Source organism: Dermacentor variabilis, chromosome 9, assembly GCF_050947875.1.
Source record: "Dermacentor variabilis isolate Ectoservices chromosome 9, ASM5094787v1, whole genome shotgun sequence".
Classification (NCBI taxonomy): domain Eukaryota; kingdom Metazoa; phylum Arthropoda; class Arachnida; order Ixodida; family Ixodidae; genus Dermacentor; species Dermacentor variabilis.
The window spans coordinates 115,896,888-115,911,652 of NC_134576.1; the positions used below are offsets into that span (position 1 = coordinate 115,896,888).

The 14,765-nt window shown below is 44.9% G+C and overlaps 1 protein-coding gene across 1 annotated transcript; it reads right to left on the minus strand.

Annotated features, from left to right (window-relative positions):
* Positions 1-13,866: 13,866 nt before the first annotated feature.
* On the minus strand, positions 13,867-14,442 carry LOC142558516 (TNF receptor-associated factor 6-like). Its single transcript, XM_075670650.1, has one exon. It carries the CDS (start codon positions 14,440-14,442, stop codon positions 13,867-13,869), a length of 576 nt encoding a protein of 191 aa, XP_075526765.1.
* Between the last annotated feature and the right edge of the window lie 323 nt (positions 14,443-14,765).

Here is a 14,765-nt window from a genome sequence, read left to right on the forward strand (position 1 = left end):
CCTTTAAACAGTCTGACCTATTAGCACTGACAACATACAGAGTAATAGCAACTAGTTAAAAAATGCACAGCCATGCTTTTAAAGACATTGGCTGAAAGCACCGTAGCTGAAAGGGTGCCAACGAGTCAGTCTATTGTCAGATGGGAGCAGCCGGTTGAGCGGTATGCGGACAGGGTTAGGCCAAATGCTACAGCTTGCATTCTTTTTTTCCCCAAGTAACGAGAATTAAGAGTTGGAATATGTTCGTGAACTGTCCGCGTCTCTTTTCTTCTTTGTCTAGTGTTGCACTCACAGATCCGTGGTGCACACAAGGGCACGTTTAATATCAACGCTCTAAGCGTTGCAAAGAAGTAAAGCTTTCGCTGCCGACATCCTCGCTAATTATCGTCAATCAAGACAACCAGTCCAGAAAGCTTCGCTTACATCCATTCCTACAGTGCGTCGGAACTGCGTAACTTTTCATCTGGAAGAGAGAGAACTTTCGTATTGATTACGATTTTTTTTCTTCTTTTGGACGCCCTCCAGTCTCCAAATTCCTCCTTTGAAATTTGAACGGACAAACGCGGACTTCGATCATTTATCAGTTAAAAAAATGATCATTTATCAGTATCAGTTAAAAAATGAATTCAAAATTATTACCTGAGTAAAATTTCAGCAGGATGTAAAATATTGACAATACGATCGTCGTGTCGACTTTGTATATCGTGCGGAACTCATATAATCAGTTCTTTAATGCAAATACTTGTGACACATGTTCAAGCTTGACGCGTCCTATTTGAGGACATTTATTTCTGCCGGTTAAAATACGTCTTTAATATCCGGTGTGAGTTAGCGCTGTTCTTCAATTTCTCGCATGTTACTGAAGGACGTGGGACTTATTTGCGTGGGAATTCGTAGTGTCCGGGTGGCGATTTTAAAACTGCAAAAATGTATTCTTTTTATTCACCGGAGGGGACCTCACGTTGCGAATATTGCGAAAATAAGTTCGACCACACACTGGAATGACGATGTATTGTCTCCATTCACCAGCTCCGCCTTTACCATTCCACAATGATTCGCACCCAATTACTCAGAGAGGGTTTGGTAGTGCAAAATGCAATTCATTGATAACAATGCTTAGCTGGGTCAACAAGAGTAGGGTGTATGTTATTTCAAGAACAAGAAACTCGGAGTAATTGCAAACGCATTTGTGTTCGTGCTTCCTTTTTGGTTGGGAAAGGAAAGGGTAGAGGACCCCATTTGAGACAGAAATGCCCTTAAACAGGACGTTTTTCGTTGAAAAACAGCTTTGCGTACTTTTTCAAGTTAACATTGCTCGACGAGTGTCACGGTGAAGCGTGAAATGGGACGGGGCTAGAGTGTGCCACAATCATGGAGGGGGGGGAGGGGGGGTTCTTTTCAGTCGCGCCTAAAGGACGCCCTTAATAGATAACCAGATACAAGCACCTACGGCTAAAAGTTACCACAGTGGGCGTACAGCGCTGTGTCCTCCTCCGATTCGCTGAACTGTCGAAGCGCAATTTTCTGTGTCCGCCTGACTACGTGTGCAAACTTTACGGCGATAGTTGGCCGCAAGTTCTTTGTGTTGAAGGACACCTGCACCATCCGACCTGGATCAAGCTCAAACAATTATTTTCTCCGTAGAAACGCCGCGACAGCATAGCTAACGCTTCATCGTTGAGTCAACGGCACAGAAGAAAGCCATGAAAATGAAAAAGAAAGAATGCTTATGCGAAGGGAATGCGCTTTTGTGCCTAGCTTTGCATTTATTTCCTCTCTGCAGCACATGTCAAATGACCCGCCGTGGTTGCCCAGTGGCTACGGTGCTGGACATCTGAGCACGAGGTCGCGAGGTCATATCCCGGCCATGGCGGCCGCATTTCGATGGGGGCGAAAACACCCGTGTACTTAGATTTAGGTGCACGTTAAAGAAACCCAGGTGGTCACAATTTCCGGAGTCCTCCACTACGGCGTGCCTCATAATCAGAAAATGGTTTTGACACGTAAAACCCAATCATTTATTTTTTTACTTATTAAATATGTCTAAGACATAACGTGTTTTCATACAGTAATTTATCAGCCAAATAAATAATTGTTAGCAGGAGGCAACTTCTTTTTTTTTCTTTTAAAGGGTATGAATGCGAGCTATTCAGTACGAATTCATGGAGATAATTACGATAATTACAAAATAATTATGGAGAGCGTAGGAAACAGGACGAGATTGATAATGAAACCATTTCCATCGTGCGAAAATACCCTTCGACAAGTAACAGCCGATAACAAAATCACCCGTGGCACACATGTCTTGCCGTTGTTGCTGATTGCAACAGGTCATGGCGGAGCTGCTTGGCCGACGCATTCTTGACTGAGATTGGGGGTGTCGCGTAGGCATTTATTGCTTAGAAACATCTAGAATACTTTAGAACGCGATTCAAAGTGAAGCTCTCTTTGCCTCTTTCATATTTCCCACTGGTGCTGTCTGGCCCACAACGTCGCGTTGGGGCTCAAAGAATTCCATGCATGACAGTGGCGTGGCAGAGTAGAGAGGCGATGCGTGAAACTACTTCGGACCTTACCACGTCGAATGTGTGCAATGGTCTGTGTAGCTCCCTAGTGATCAACACATCAACGTCTTGGCAGCTGTAATTATGCGTGACCCCGTCCACAATCGTTCCAGAAACTGCAGCGCTTACCTTATTAAGAAATTGCGAGTGCAGACAGGACGTAGATGGAACTTTCGAGAGTATGAGGGAGAAGAGGCTATTCACATGCAAGGGGTTGGGGGCGGGGAGATAGAGAAAAGAAGACGTGCGAAGGCAAGTAAACGCTACTGCTACAACACGAGAGGGGTTCCGGGAAAAGTGGATCAACTTCAGTTCAAGGTGCGGCCCGGTACGTTTCTGCTATTTCTCAGAAAGAAACACCACGAAATTATGTCAAGCGGACAACTTAGGCAGGGCGTGAAGAAGCGGAGCCGCATTCTTAAAGCGCAACGCAGGGTCAAGGCGACACTACGGTAGCGGTCGCACATCAAACCAACACTTCTGTGCCCGCCGCTGTAGCTTTGAGGCTATGGCATCGCTCGAAAGAATCTCACGAGTATTCACGAGATTCCTTCACACTCGGAAAAACACTTTTATATAGCACGTGGTGAGCCACAGAAAGCTGCATCGGGAGTTTTTTATGTTGCTCTACAATTTTCTCACTGACACTTTTCATCTGGTTATAATGTTTGGGAAGTTGATTAAATTAGTAAGAGAAATGATCTAATTTGGCGTGATGTAAACGCTAATCTGAGTATCTCCAAGAGGCGGAAAGTAGAATTTCATTTTAGTTATTTTCAGTTTTATTTTCCAGAAAGATATGTACATTTCTTGTAGGGATACATGGGAAAAAGCTGTACAGCTTGACTGGGCCCGGGCAACTTGGAAACTTATCACAGTGGCGACACTCAGAAGATGAAACAGATTAATGACTAAACATAGCCATTAATAAACATACAGGTGACATGCACATTCTTCCAGAAAAACCCAAATATATACTAACACACGCACATATCGTAAATACACAAACAAAACGATTTGACTTCAACAGCTCATAGATATACGAATAGTAAAAATATATATCATATTCATTTCCATCAACAATATAGATTCGAAATTTATACGAGATTGAAAACAATACCACTTGCTCAGTCTGCATTGCATCCTGATAGTTAACAGTATTATAAAACTATAAACGTTTCGGAAATATTCTTTAAGCTGTTTCAAACTAAAGCCCATGGTATGGTTGTACCTGTTAAGATACTAGGTAAATTATGTTCCAGGGTTTGTAACTTGTAGTTCGTGCGAATACGCGGTGTAAACCACAAGTCCGTGTTTCACGTTCATATGTTACTTAGTGCGGGTTTTAATGATGCTGTGTGTGTAAGGAGATCGTGAAAGGAGCTAGCCAAAAAATAGAACGAGCGCAGAATACGAAAGTTGTACATGTGATGAGAGGCCATAACCTTATAGGTCTGCACTGCAACGCCAGTGTGTGTTAAGTACGGAATGTTTGCAATGCATCGAACTATTGCCTTGGTTCGATCCAACTACATTTGCATATCGTTTAATGTGTGGCTCAAGTTACGTGCAACACTATGTATTAGCGTCCGACGTGACTGGTGACGCGTTTTAGTGGCAAAGAGAGAACATCGGCGTTTGTAGCTTTCACTGTAAAGTCGGCTCCGCCAAGACCGCTGTACGTACTGCGCTGTGTTGCGGCAAAGCGAGGCTTAGGTCTCGACAGTGCGAATGCTTAATTGTGTGACCCCTGTGCGCGAAATCGCGTATGCGACCAATTCGCGATCATTAATGTCAATGGCGTTGGTCCTTTTTTTTTTCGTCTTTTCTCTGGGCGTTGAATACACGGTTGCTGTCACGTGCAGCTGACAGATGTTGCTTTCTGTGTCGCTCTGGGTGAACGGCCTTGGAATCTGACATCTTCATACAGATTTCTTCCTTTCTTTTTTTTGTTTTGATGTCGAATTCGACCGATGGCGACCAGAAACCGCATATCTAGCCACCAATCACTATATCAGATGGTACGTCGCAGTGGTACACGTTTCTGGAGATTTCTTCTTTTTTTTTTTTTCCGCCACAAATGCCACATCCGGCCAATAAATTAGCAATTGCCCGATATTAATCTATCTTCTAGGTCGAAAAAATAAAAGAAGCAGCAGTATAAGGATGTCAATCTCAACCGCAACGCGTGACAAAAATGGCTCAATCGTTGCATATATAATCGGTTTTTTCTGCTTACGTGTAAGAACTTTCGTAACTAGATCCGTGGCTCACTGAGTTGCGGTAGCGCATCATAGATCCAAAACAAAGCAAAACAAAAACACGATAGTGCCTCTTTCTGCATCGTTGATTAATGATGATGTGTGGAGTTTTATGGCGCAAGGGCCAGGTGTGGCCAAAGAGCGCCATGTCTGTGGTAATGAGTTTGCGGCGTAATTATGATTGCTATGAAGTTGGTGTGAGGTGGCTGTAAAGAGGCCTTAAAATATACGCTCTAAAGTGCGTAAAATCTGTATGATAAAATTATGGCGATGACGTATGACTTGTACTATGAAAATTTAGATGCATATAAAAAGAATGATACGATAGGTAAAATATATCACGATTATAAGAAATGCCAGAGCACTACTGCCTCCTAAGAGCCCTTGAAGCACAAGGGCCTGGAGGCATGTGCTACGCAAAACAATTATCGCAGTGGCATCCTCTCGAGAGAGGAGGCGCTACGAATTCATGAGACTAATAACACGTAAGACAACATCTCTGAGGAAACCTAGGACACTGTTTGTATTAAAAAGCGGTTCTGGACCGAGAAACATTAGAAGATGAAGAGGGATGTGTCGGCGGTATGCTATGGAAAAATATCTCTTTCTCTCAGATTCGGCTTCCCGACACTCCAGGAGGACGTGGAGTACAATCAGCCTCTCCCCGCATCTACCACAGGTTGGAGGCTCACTTCCGGTGAGTAGAAAATTATGGGTGCCAAACGTGTGTCCTATTCTGAGACGACAGAATAGGACATCTGTTCGGCGCGATTTTGTAGTAGAGGGCCAGAATTCTAACTGTGGTTTTATCAGGTGGAGCTTATTATCCGTTTCCGCATCCCACATGTGTTGCCAGTGATCTCGCGGCCTCCTTCGCAAGAAAGGCCTCAGATCTGTGACAGGCACCGCAGCGGTAGGGTTAACAGCTTGCAATGTGATTGACGTGGCCATCTCGTCCGCCAGAACGTTACCTTCGATTCCCCTATGGCCAGGGACCCAGCATATTATGATATTCTGGTTAGATGAGTACGCTTTGCACAAGACCGAATATAGTTCATTAAATATGGGATTTTTATGTTTGCTGAGTGACATTAAGGCCTTCAGGACACTTAGGGAGTCTGTGTATATCGCTGACTTTTGGAGTTTTGATTTTGTTATATGCTTCACGGCAGACAGTAATGCGTAGGCCTTGGCCGTAAATATACTTGTTTCCGTGTGTAGTACATCGGATTCTGAGAAGGATGGGCCGACGGCAACATACGACACCCCGGCATTGGACTTCGAAGCGTCTGTGTAGAACTCTGCGCAGGAGTGCTTGTGTTGGAGTTCCAGGAAATGAGTTCGTATTTCGATCTCTGGTGCGTGTTTTGTTATTTCTAAAAAGGATATGTCACATTCTATGACCTGCCACTCCCAAGGCGGTAACAACTTGGTTGGTGCATCGTTGATTATTCTTTGTGTAACTGCGTATTATTATTATTATTATTATTATTATTATTATTATTATTATTATTATTATTATTATTATTATTATTATTATTATTATTATTATTATTATTATTATTATTATTATTATTATTATTATTATTATTATTATTATTATTATTATATAGCAGTGTGAGCGAGCATCTCGGAGGCGATAGAGTGGCCCGATGTCGCATCTCGTGCGTAGCCGATTGCGGGGTCGTGGCTGTTGTACTCCTGCTTCTGCGCACGACACGCATCGGCATAAATTACCACGCAGATTATTCGTACGTTTTTCGTGCCGGCATTCTGCGCCAAGATGCGCGGATATCTCGGCGTGAAATAGGTTGTTCACAATTCACCGTCACGTTAGGCGCGCAGGCGAAATGTGTCCTTGCTCTCGGAAAACTAACGCAGAAGGTTGGGCTTGTTGGTGTGGATGCATTTTGTGGGAAGTAGTTACTAGCGCAAGCAAGACTGACGAAAAAATAAAATGTTGGGACAGGGACAGGACACTAGCGCTCTGTCCTGTCCCAACTTTTTTCCCGTTAGTCTTGTTAGCACTAGTAACTATGTCGCAGCTTTCGGGCATTTTTTTTGTTGCTTTTTAACGCTTTCCTCTCTGTCTTCTTTCTAACCCCTATGTCCCTTTCCCAGTGTAGGGTAGCAAACCGGAGACGGATATCTGGTTAAACTCTGTGCCTTTCCTCTTCATCTCTCTCTCTCTTTCGCACTGTTTGGTGACAATAAACGCTTCGTCATCATACGTAGTAAGAAAACATAATAAGGAAAGAGGCACTAAGCGTCCGGTTCATCCCCGCCTTAGTTATCGGCTCTTGCTGATATCAGGAACGAGCGAGTTAACAAATACATAGGTGCATTTACATTATCCATCTCCTGACATCATCGCAAGACAGATAGAATGGATACGCAGACAAAAAATTATTTTGAAAATATATCCTTCTGCACACTATTTATTACTACAACATAGCCTTCCAAACTAATTCTGATTTACGTTCTTTACTCTTTCTGCGGATTTAAATATTGCTTTCGTGAAACATGAGTGCAAAAATTCAAAAGACAGCATGTCTCGCACTACCTCGTCATGCACATTTATTCAAGCAATATTTTATTGCGTGTAATGTAGTTGTCTTTTATCACTATTTGTGTGCAAAGGGGCTACATTGTGTTGTATGTTTAATAAAGAAAGAATTTTACTTTTGTGTACAGTATTTCTTTTCTAGCAGCAGCTTTGTGCATTAATGATAGTTATCTACCCTAATTCTTTTTTTATTTCTTATGCGTTGTATATTTAAGAAGTAACAATGCTTAATACTCAAAATTTATATAGTTACTATTGGTTAGTTGTTGCACGCAATTGTTTTCACAACACCGAGTAACAGAGGGACCCTCCACAAGTGTTTTTCAGGTTCTTGCGTCTCGGAAGTGCAACATATTTATGCATTCTATGCAGCTGGTGGCCAACTGAACGGTTCTCTTTTGTTTTGAATTCAGTATGTGTTACACATAATTTTTCTCCTTTCTGCAGCACACCTATAACCGTCATAACAGCGAATGCTGACATATAATATAAAATAATAATAATAATAATAATAATAATAAAGTATGGCGCCTTCGCTCAGGCAAGAGCTCGCCATATGGAACTGGAGGAAAACTGCAAAAACGTGAACGCGATAGCGATAAAAGATCAAAAAGGATCACGTGGTTCACGTTGGCCGTGTGTCTGTTTGACCTTGGAGAGGCATAGTCAAAACCTTCCCGAACCAATAGCTATACCTGTCAAGCCTCTTTGCACGCCGACTTTAGAAGCTCCTTCTTCGAGATTTCACTTCACAGCAAAATGACGTACCTTTCTTTTGCGATGCATCATGTTGTAGAACGGGCGCAAGATGTCCTGCTTTTCTTTATTTTGCATATAATACTGTCATATGAAGCCGCTTCGTTGTGCTACAAGTTTACCTTCGTGTTTCCGGAATCTCGTGTCTTCGAGCTTTCGCCATCATCGTAGTGGTCGTCTTATGAAAATGCTCTATGTTTCACGCCAAAGAGCCAGACCAACCGGAGCAACCGTCAATACCACCTGCCCTCTTTGATGCATCTCTGTATGCCAACTGGACTCCGCGAAAGAGAGGCGACTCTACTTTATCGCTTATGGCTAGGGGTGGTTTTCACGCAATCTCACTCATTTCGCATTGGAATATGGCCGACAACGCTCTCTGCAATGCCTGTCTTTGCGAGGAGACGCTGGAACACATTCTGTGCGACTGTCCTGAATATAATGTCCAGCGACAATCCACGGCGTCCGTTCTAGCGCACCTTGAGACTAGATCGTGGTCCCTCGAAACGATTTTCCCATGCCGCCGACAGAAGACATCGCAGCTGAAGGCGACGAAGGGACTACTTTGGTTTTTGAAAGAGACGGGATTGGACAAGCGACTGTGACAATCATATCACGTACCGCGCAAGAGTGATGGACTCTAACGGACGATGTGTGCGCTGTGCTATGTACTCTCTCTCTCCCTTCCCCATCTTTCAACGCCCCCATCCAGCTCCCATATGTAGGGTAGCAAACCGGTTAAGCTAAACTGGTTAACCTCCCTGCCTTTCCTTCTCCACTTTTTCCTCCCTTCCTCCCTTATGAAAATGCTTGCGCAGTGAAAGACTACAGCTGCAGAATAGGAAGCCTTTAAGCCTCTTGATAGCGCAAGAAAAATACCGCTAATGAAACTCGAACGGTAATATACGTTTCAGTAATTAGCAATTATGGCCCGACTGTAATCTGTGTTTGCGGAAAATTAAATTATTTCCAATATGATGTTCATAAATACGAACTAAGAACAGAGAGGATGCATATATGTCTGCAGCGAAAATACTCCTACGCGGATGGAGTATACGAAGAGGAAATACCCTGCCTTAATGCCTGCGTCCCAGCTACCAACACTATTGGTTCTGAAGTGACTTTGATCCATGCATTTACCATTCACGTGCGAATTTCTTATGTAAGCAACCAAAGCCATTGCGGAGCAAAAGCTAGAAAGTAAATGAACGGAACACCGAAATGAAATGAGATCGCACAAGTACTCGGTTGAAGAAGATGGAAAGACCGATATAAATGTAAGGAGGCTAGCAGAAGTCATTCCAGTTTACTACCCTACACGGAGCCCCTATAGACCTTTTCATTGAGCGAGGAGGAAAGAGTGCGTGGCGAGCCTTTCCTCCACTCTGACTTGTGCGATCCGGCGCGGCGCTGCTTGAAAGTATTGCTGTCGCGTGCTGCGGAACGATTTGGAGATGCTTTAGATCGTACTTTGCGAAATTTACGCAATGTCCGTTCATATAAGATCTGCAGGGAAGCCTTTCGGTGCATCGGAAACTACAGTACGCGGAAATCTCTCTCGGGGGCGCAATGATGTGACCCGAATTATGAGCCACGGTGCGTGTATGTGTTGTAAACACTTTTGTGTATATCCGTTTTAATTCAACGAAGAGAACCGGTGTGCCTCAGCATGAAATGGTAAATCTGCTCACTATCTGATCGCTTGTCGTAGCCGACCCCCGGTAGGAGGGTGCTAAATTCGCTTTCAAGGAAAAAGCGCGCTCCAAGCTGTTGCCGGACATCCGAACGTATTTTTTTTATTTCTCTTTTTGTGAATTTTAAATCTCGCGAAGCGGTTGTCTTCGTGCGTCCGTCGAGCTTATCTCCGCTCACCTTTGCCACACGCTCGGCGATATAAAAAGTCGGATCGCGGTTGCTCATCTGCTTCGGTTGTGGTCACAAGTATGAAGATGGGAAAGATAAGACAGATAAGCTCGATCAGGCGTGCAACGAACGGAAGACGCAGCAAAGGTCTACCAAGCATTAGACGACGGCGGCTCAACGAGGCAACACATGTGTTCCGCGACTCTGTGCATGGTGTTCCAACACCGGGAATTCCAGTTCTGCATAGGTTTTCAGGTTTATTAATGACAGCTGGTAAGCACGAGTATTCCACTTTAATTTCTGAGCGCATTCTCATATTGCACGAGTAAACCAGTTCAGTGCAAGCCTCAGTGAACTGAGAGCTTGCACAGAAGCGTGCATTCAGTGTGCAGTCAGTGCAAGAGTGCATTCCAGCGTGCATTCAAGCGTGTACAAGCGTGCATTCAGTGCAAGCCTCAGTGAACTGAGGCTTGCACTGAATGCACGCTTGAGAGCAACATGATACCATTGCGGAAACGCTCCACCACGTGGCTTCTTTTTTTAATATTTCGTGGGCTTTCTCTGCAACCCGGAAAAAAAGGACTACGTGGGACATATGGCAAAGGAAGCAACTCAATCGGTGGTTTCGGAATGTGCTCTACAAATTTGCCTCTCTTTGCCGGCTGCGATGCGTCGGGGTGACCTTGACGTCCGAGTTGTGTTCTTTCTGTTACGAAGTGTGTTCGCAACATATAAATCGTCATCTATATGTACGATGCGTCGCGGCTGTGCTTGGCGTTAAAAAGTGTTCGTTTTACACAACGTGCGTGTGCTCGGAAGTCTGCGTAAGTGTTGCCGATCGCGTTTTCTTATGTAGTACCCCGACAGGGAAAGCCACCATCACACCGGCCTCCTCTGCTTCGTACGTGTATTGTTTGTTTCAAAAGCTGTTACTGCGCTTTTGAAGATGCTTCTGTCGTTGAGGGGAATTTAAGGAACGTCTTAAAAGTTACACACTTCGAAACATGCAGCTCTGTCGTGAAATGTGGACACTGAAATGAAATGTGGACGCTAATGTCATGAATCGAAATTTCGGGTATGTGGAGCTTTGAAATTAAATACACGCATTGGGGTGTACATATTCAGAAGGAGGTCCCATACCACATCGCGGAAAGGGGACCTCCTCTTAGAAATGAAGCGTAGATAAATACAAAAAAATGTCAACAAAATAGCATTAAATTCGTTCTGACAATGAAAAAAACTACATATATGCACGGATAATATACACCATAAGAATATAAACACAGTGAAAAATGCAACTGCGCACGCAGACACGCTGCAGTAGCTTCGCGACTATGGCATCGCTCGAGGTCGCGGATTTGACGACGACGGCGGCAATTGCCTTTCGACAGGGGCGAAACAGAAAACGCAGCTCCACTTAGATTTTAGAACAAGTTAAAGAACACCACGGTGTCAAAAATGATCGGCAGGCCACCAGTAAATCGTGCATTATAATCCGATTATCGTTTTCACACGTACAGCCGCGTAATCCACATCAAATTTATTACTTCTGCCACGATGTGATGTGTCATGTGAGGCAATGACAATGCTGTATACCCTCTGAGGTTACGAAACGTGGCGCACAACAATGCCTCAAGCAAACACCTCTCACTGTGCGTTCTGTACGCGCACAAAAAGCAGTGGTGCACTCAACGTAACGTTAAATATCAACTCAGCCCTGTCGTGTTGGACTGACAGTTGATGAAATTAAGCATTCTCCGTCAACATCACCGCTAATTATTCGTCAATCAAGGTAACCAAAACAGAAAGCTTCGCTTACGCCGATTCCCACATTGCGTGGGATATAGATAATTTTATTTTCCTGAGTTGAATTGTTTTTCTTTTGTCTCAGCATTTTTTCGGTAGTCTTTGTGACGCGTCTCCAATGCAGCTCGACAGCAAAGACTAATGCGCCCTGGGCTCCTACGTACTTTATCGGGCTGTTTCTACACGTTGTCTGTAGCGCACTTAAGAGCGGTGGCAGAAACTTAATCAAACCATGACCGCACACACCAGCGCTTGTAGCAGTGCGTCCTACCTGCTTTATGGCGTCTTGACTTCTCAGATGTAAGTGGCGAAAAGTGTTTCGCCTCGCAAGGCAAACGATCACACCAAGAAAGTCGGCGCAAAAAACAAAGCATCCAGTAATTTCGTATGCAGCCTGGGTACCCAGCGTGGAAATCAGATGTATTACCCCAGCGTTAACAAAACTGCCAAATTGCAATAGCTTCTGTGCTTGTCGTAAAAAATACACAGTGCAAACTGCTCCGATTTCTCCCGCTTGATTTTTGCACATTTCGCCGTTCCTATAGAAGCGAATTAGAGTGCTCTTTACGTAAGTCGAACTCTAACCTTTATTGTAACGCACTCAGCACAAACAGCCGCTACACGTTTCATTAAAAAACTGAGCCCTCCCCTTGGTACAGCCAAAGAATACCATAAGGGTGAACTACTGTACGTCTGTTCTCCATCAATTTGAGCAGAATCCCGTTCATAACGAATAATGTATTTCATGTAGACGACGCTTGCAGCATCAGTGTTGCGTGTGGGTGTGTCTTACTGGCGAGGGCGAAAATGGTTTTAAACGTAAAACTTAGCCACCTCTTATACGACGCCGTATTTCACGCTGACAACATTTAAGTTTAGATTAGCAATTTGCCTAGGGATCTGGTCAAAGCAGTCTCCCGAAAAAGCGTCAAGAACGAACTGCTCTGAGCGAAAAAGCATACGGTACGACTAAGGTCACTCACGCTTGTTTGTATACGAACGAAAAGTGCGGGTGACTTGAATAACACTGAGCAGAATTTACCGTACGGAGAAGAGCTGCGCTTGTCTGCTTTGGGTCGTTAGAGATTTTGTTAATTTCTATAATGAAGTTTCGATTTTTGACATCTTTGTAAATGTCAAATGCTGCAACGGATTCGAATTTCCACCAATCACTTAGTCAATAGGTAGCGGAACTTCATTGCATCATTCCGCTCTAGTTGCGATAAGCAGGCGTTGTCATAGTATGTGTTCGGGGACGCGCCATATGGATTGCGTTGTTATTTTCCTTGGCAAGTACGCTTCAATGCCATGGGAGCACACGTGGCAGGGGTCACTGCAGTGACGAACACCTCCGTGTAAGCGGGCTGCAACGAAACAGGCCTGCTGCATCACAGTATAGTTGGTGACGCGAGGCTAACTTATATTTAATATTGATTATTTGCGAAGTATCTGAAGTCGAAACATGGAACAGATCAAGGAGAAACCTCGCACTTGCATCGATAAAGACAATGCCGAATACGTCTAACGTAGCTCTAAAATGTTGGAGACAGTGTCGGACGTACCTTTAACCACAGCTTTTCTTTAACCGAGAAAACGCATATACGCTCCCTAACACTACTTATTAGGTCATCAGACTGGCTCGATGTAAAGCCAGTTATTGCTAGTTTTACGACATACTATAGTTTTACTATATTCTGACAAGTGTATACCCGTCTAGGAACCCAGCCACGTGGCATTCTCTTGTAAATGCTAATTCAAAAAAAATAATAAAAGAAACACCTGGTCTATACCTAATCAACGTGATGCAGCTGTTCAGGCCGTTTCCAGCCGACCGCCGCATGGCACGCAAATAATCGAGCAATTCGGAAAATGAGAAACAATAATATTTATCACGAGTTTGAGCAGTACAGGCATATCTTCAAAGGCAGCTGCTTCGAAGTTCAGCGCACGCGGTCACAGGCTACGTAATTGCAGCGGTCTGTGCGGCCTGTCGTGAGCGGCACAGTGCTGACTGAACCAGCGGTGATCCCAGGCCTAGGCGCCGGCGATGCTACCAACACCGAGGCATCAACACGAAGGTCTCGGTTCTGAAGAGGCATTCCCGCAGGTGATGTTGAAGTTCTCCAAGCTTTCCGACGAAAGGGCAGCCCAAGTCGGCATGGAAACAGCGCACCGGAAGTTTCAGAAGATGCGGCACTGGGAAGTCCAGTACCACGAGGTCGGTCTCCACAAAGGGTTCACTGTCCAGGGGACACGAGCCGTCGCGGGGCCTGTCTTCGAAACTGCCGCCCTCCCACCGAGCTGGATTTGCCCCGCAATCAGAAATGTCGTCAAGGCACCAATCACACAAGGTGTGACCGCAGGGAAGCAGCACAGTATCGGCCGCAACCACCGTGCACCTCACGCAGACGCGAACCCAGGACAACGGCTTCACGAAGGTGATCGGTCGCTCGTTCACGAATGGGCAGTTGAACCCTTCCAGGGTGTAAGTGGTATCCAGGGGATCCTCGGAAGACCCGGATGGCTGCAACGTAGAGCCAGGTTGCCTGTCTCCGTAGTCTGAGTCGTCGCTCTCTCGAGCGGTCGTCGTATCGCTCGTTCGGCGATGGAAAGCTTCTCTATTCATCTCTGGTAGTTCTCGGTGTCTGGACGCCTGCCTGGTGGTAGCGCAGTTTTAACAGCACGCCTTTCACGATGCTGATGCTTGCAAGACGATCAGGGAATGATGGGCGCCTCACGGTCTTCGTCTGCGGCCAGGCCCAGGTCGTCAAGGTTGTTTGCGGCGAGGAAGTGCGTGACGTCCCGAAGGTCAGACTCGGACGCACTGAGAGCTGAGAAAAATGTTGCCGAGATGGACACTGTATCTTTTACAGCCTGGCAGGTGCGGCTTCCATTCTTGGTCGTTATTGGTTTCAAATTGCCGGTGAGGGGGTTAAAGAATCCTCCAAT

Coding starts and splice junctions, on each gene's coding strand:
- LOC142558516 (XM_075670650.1), bottom strand. CDS start 14,442: ATGAATAGAGAAGCTTTCCATCGCCGAACGAGCGATACGACGACCGCT.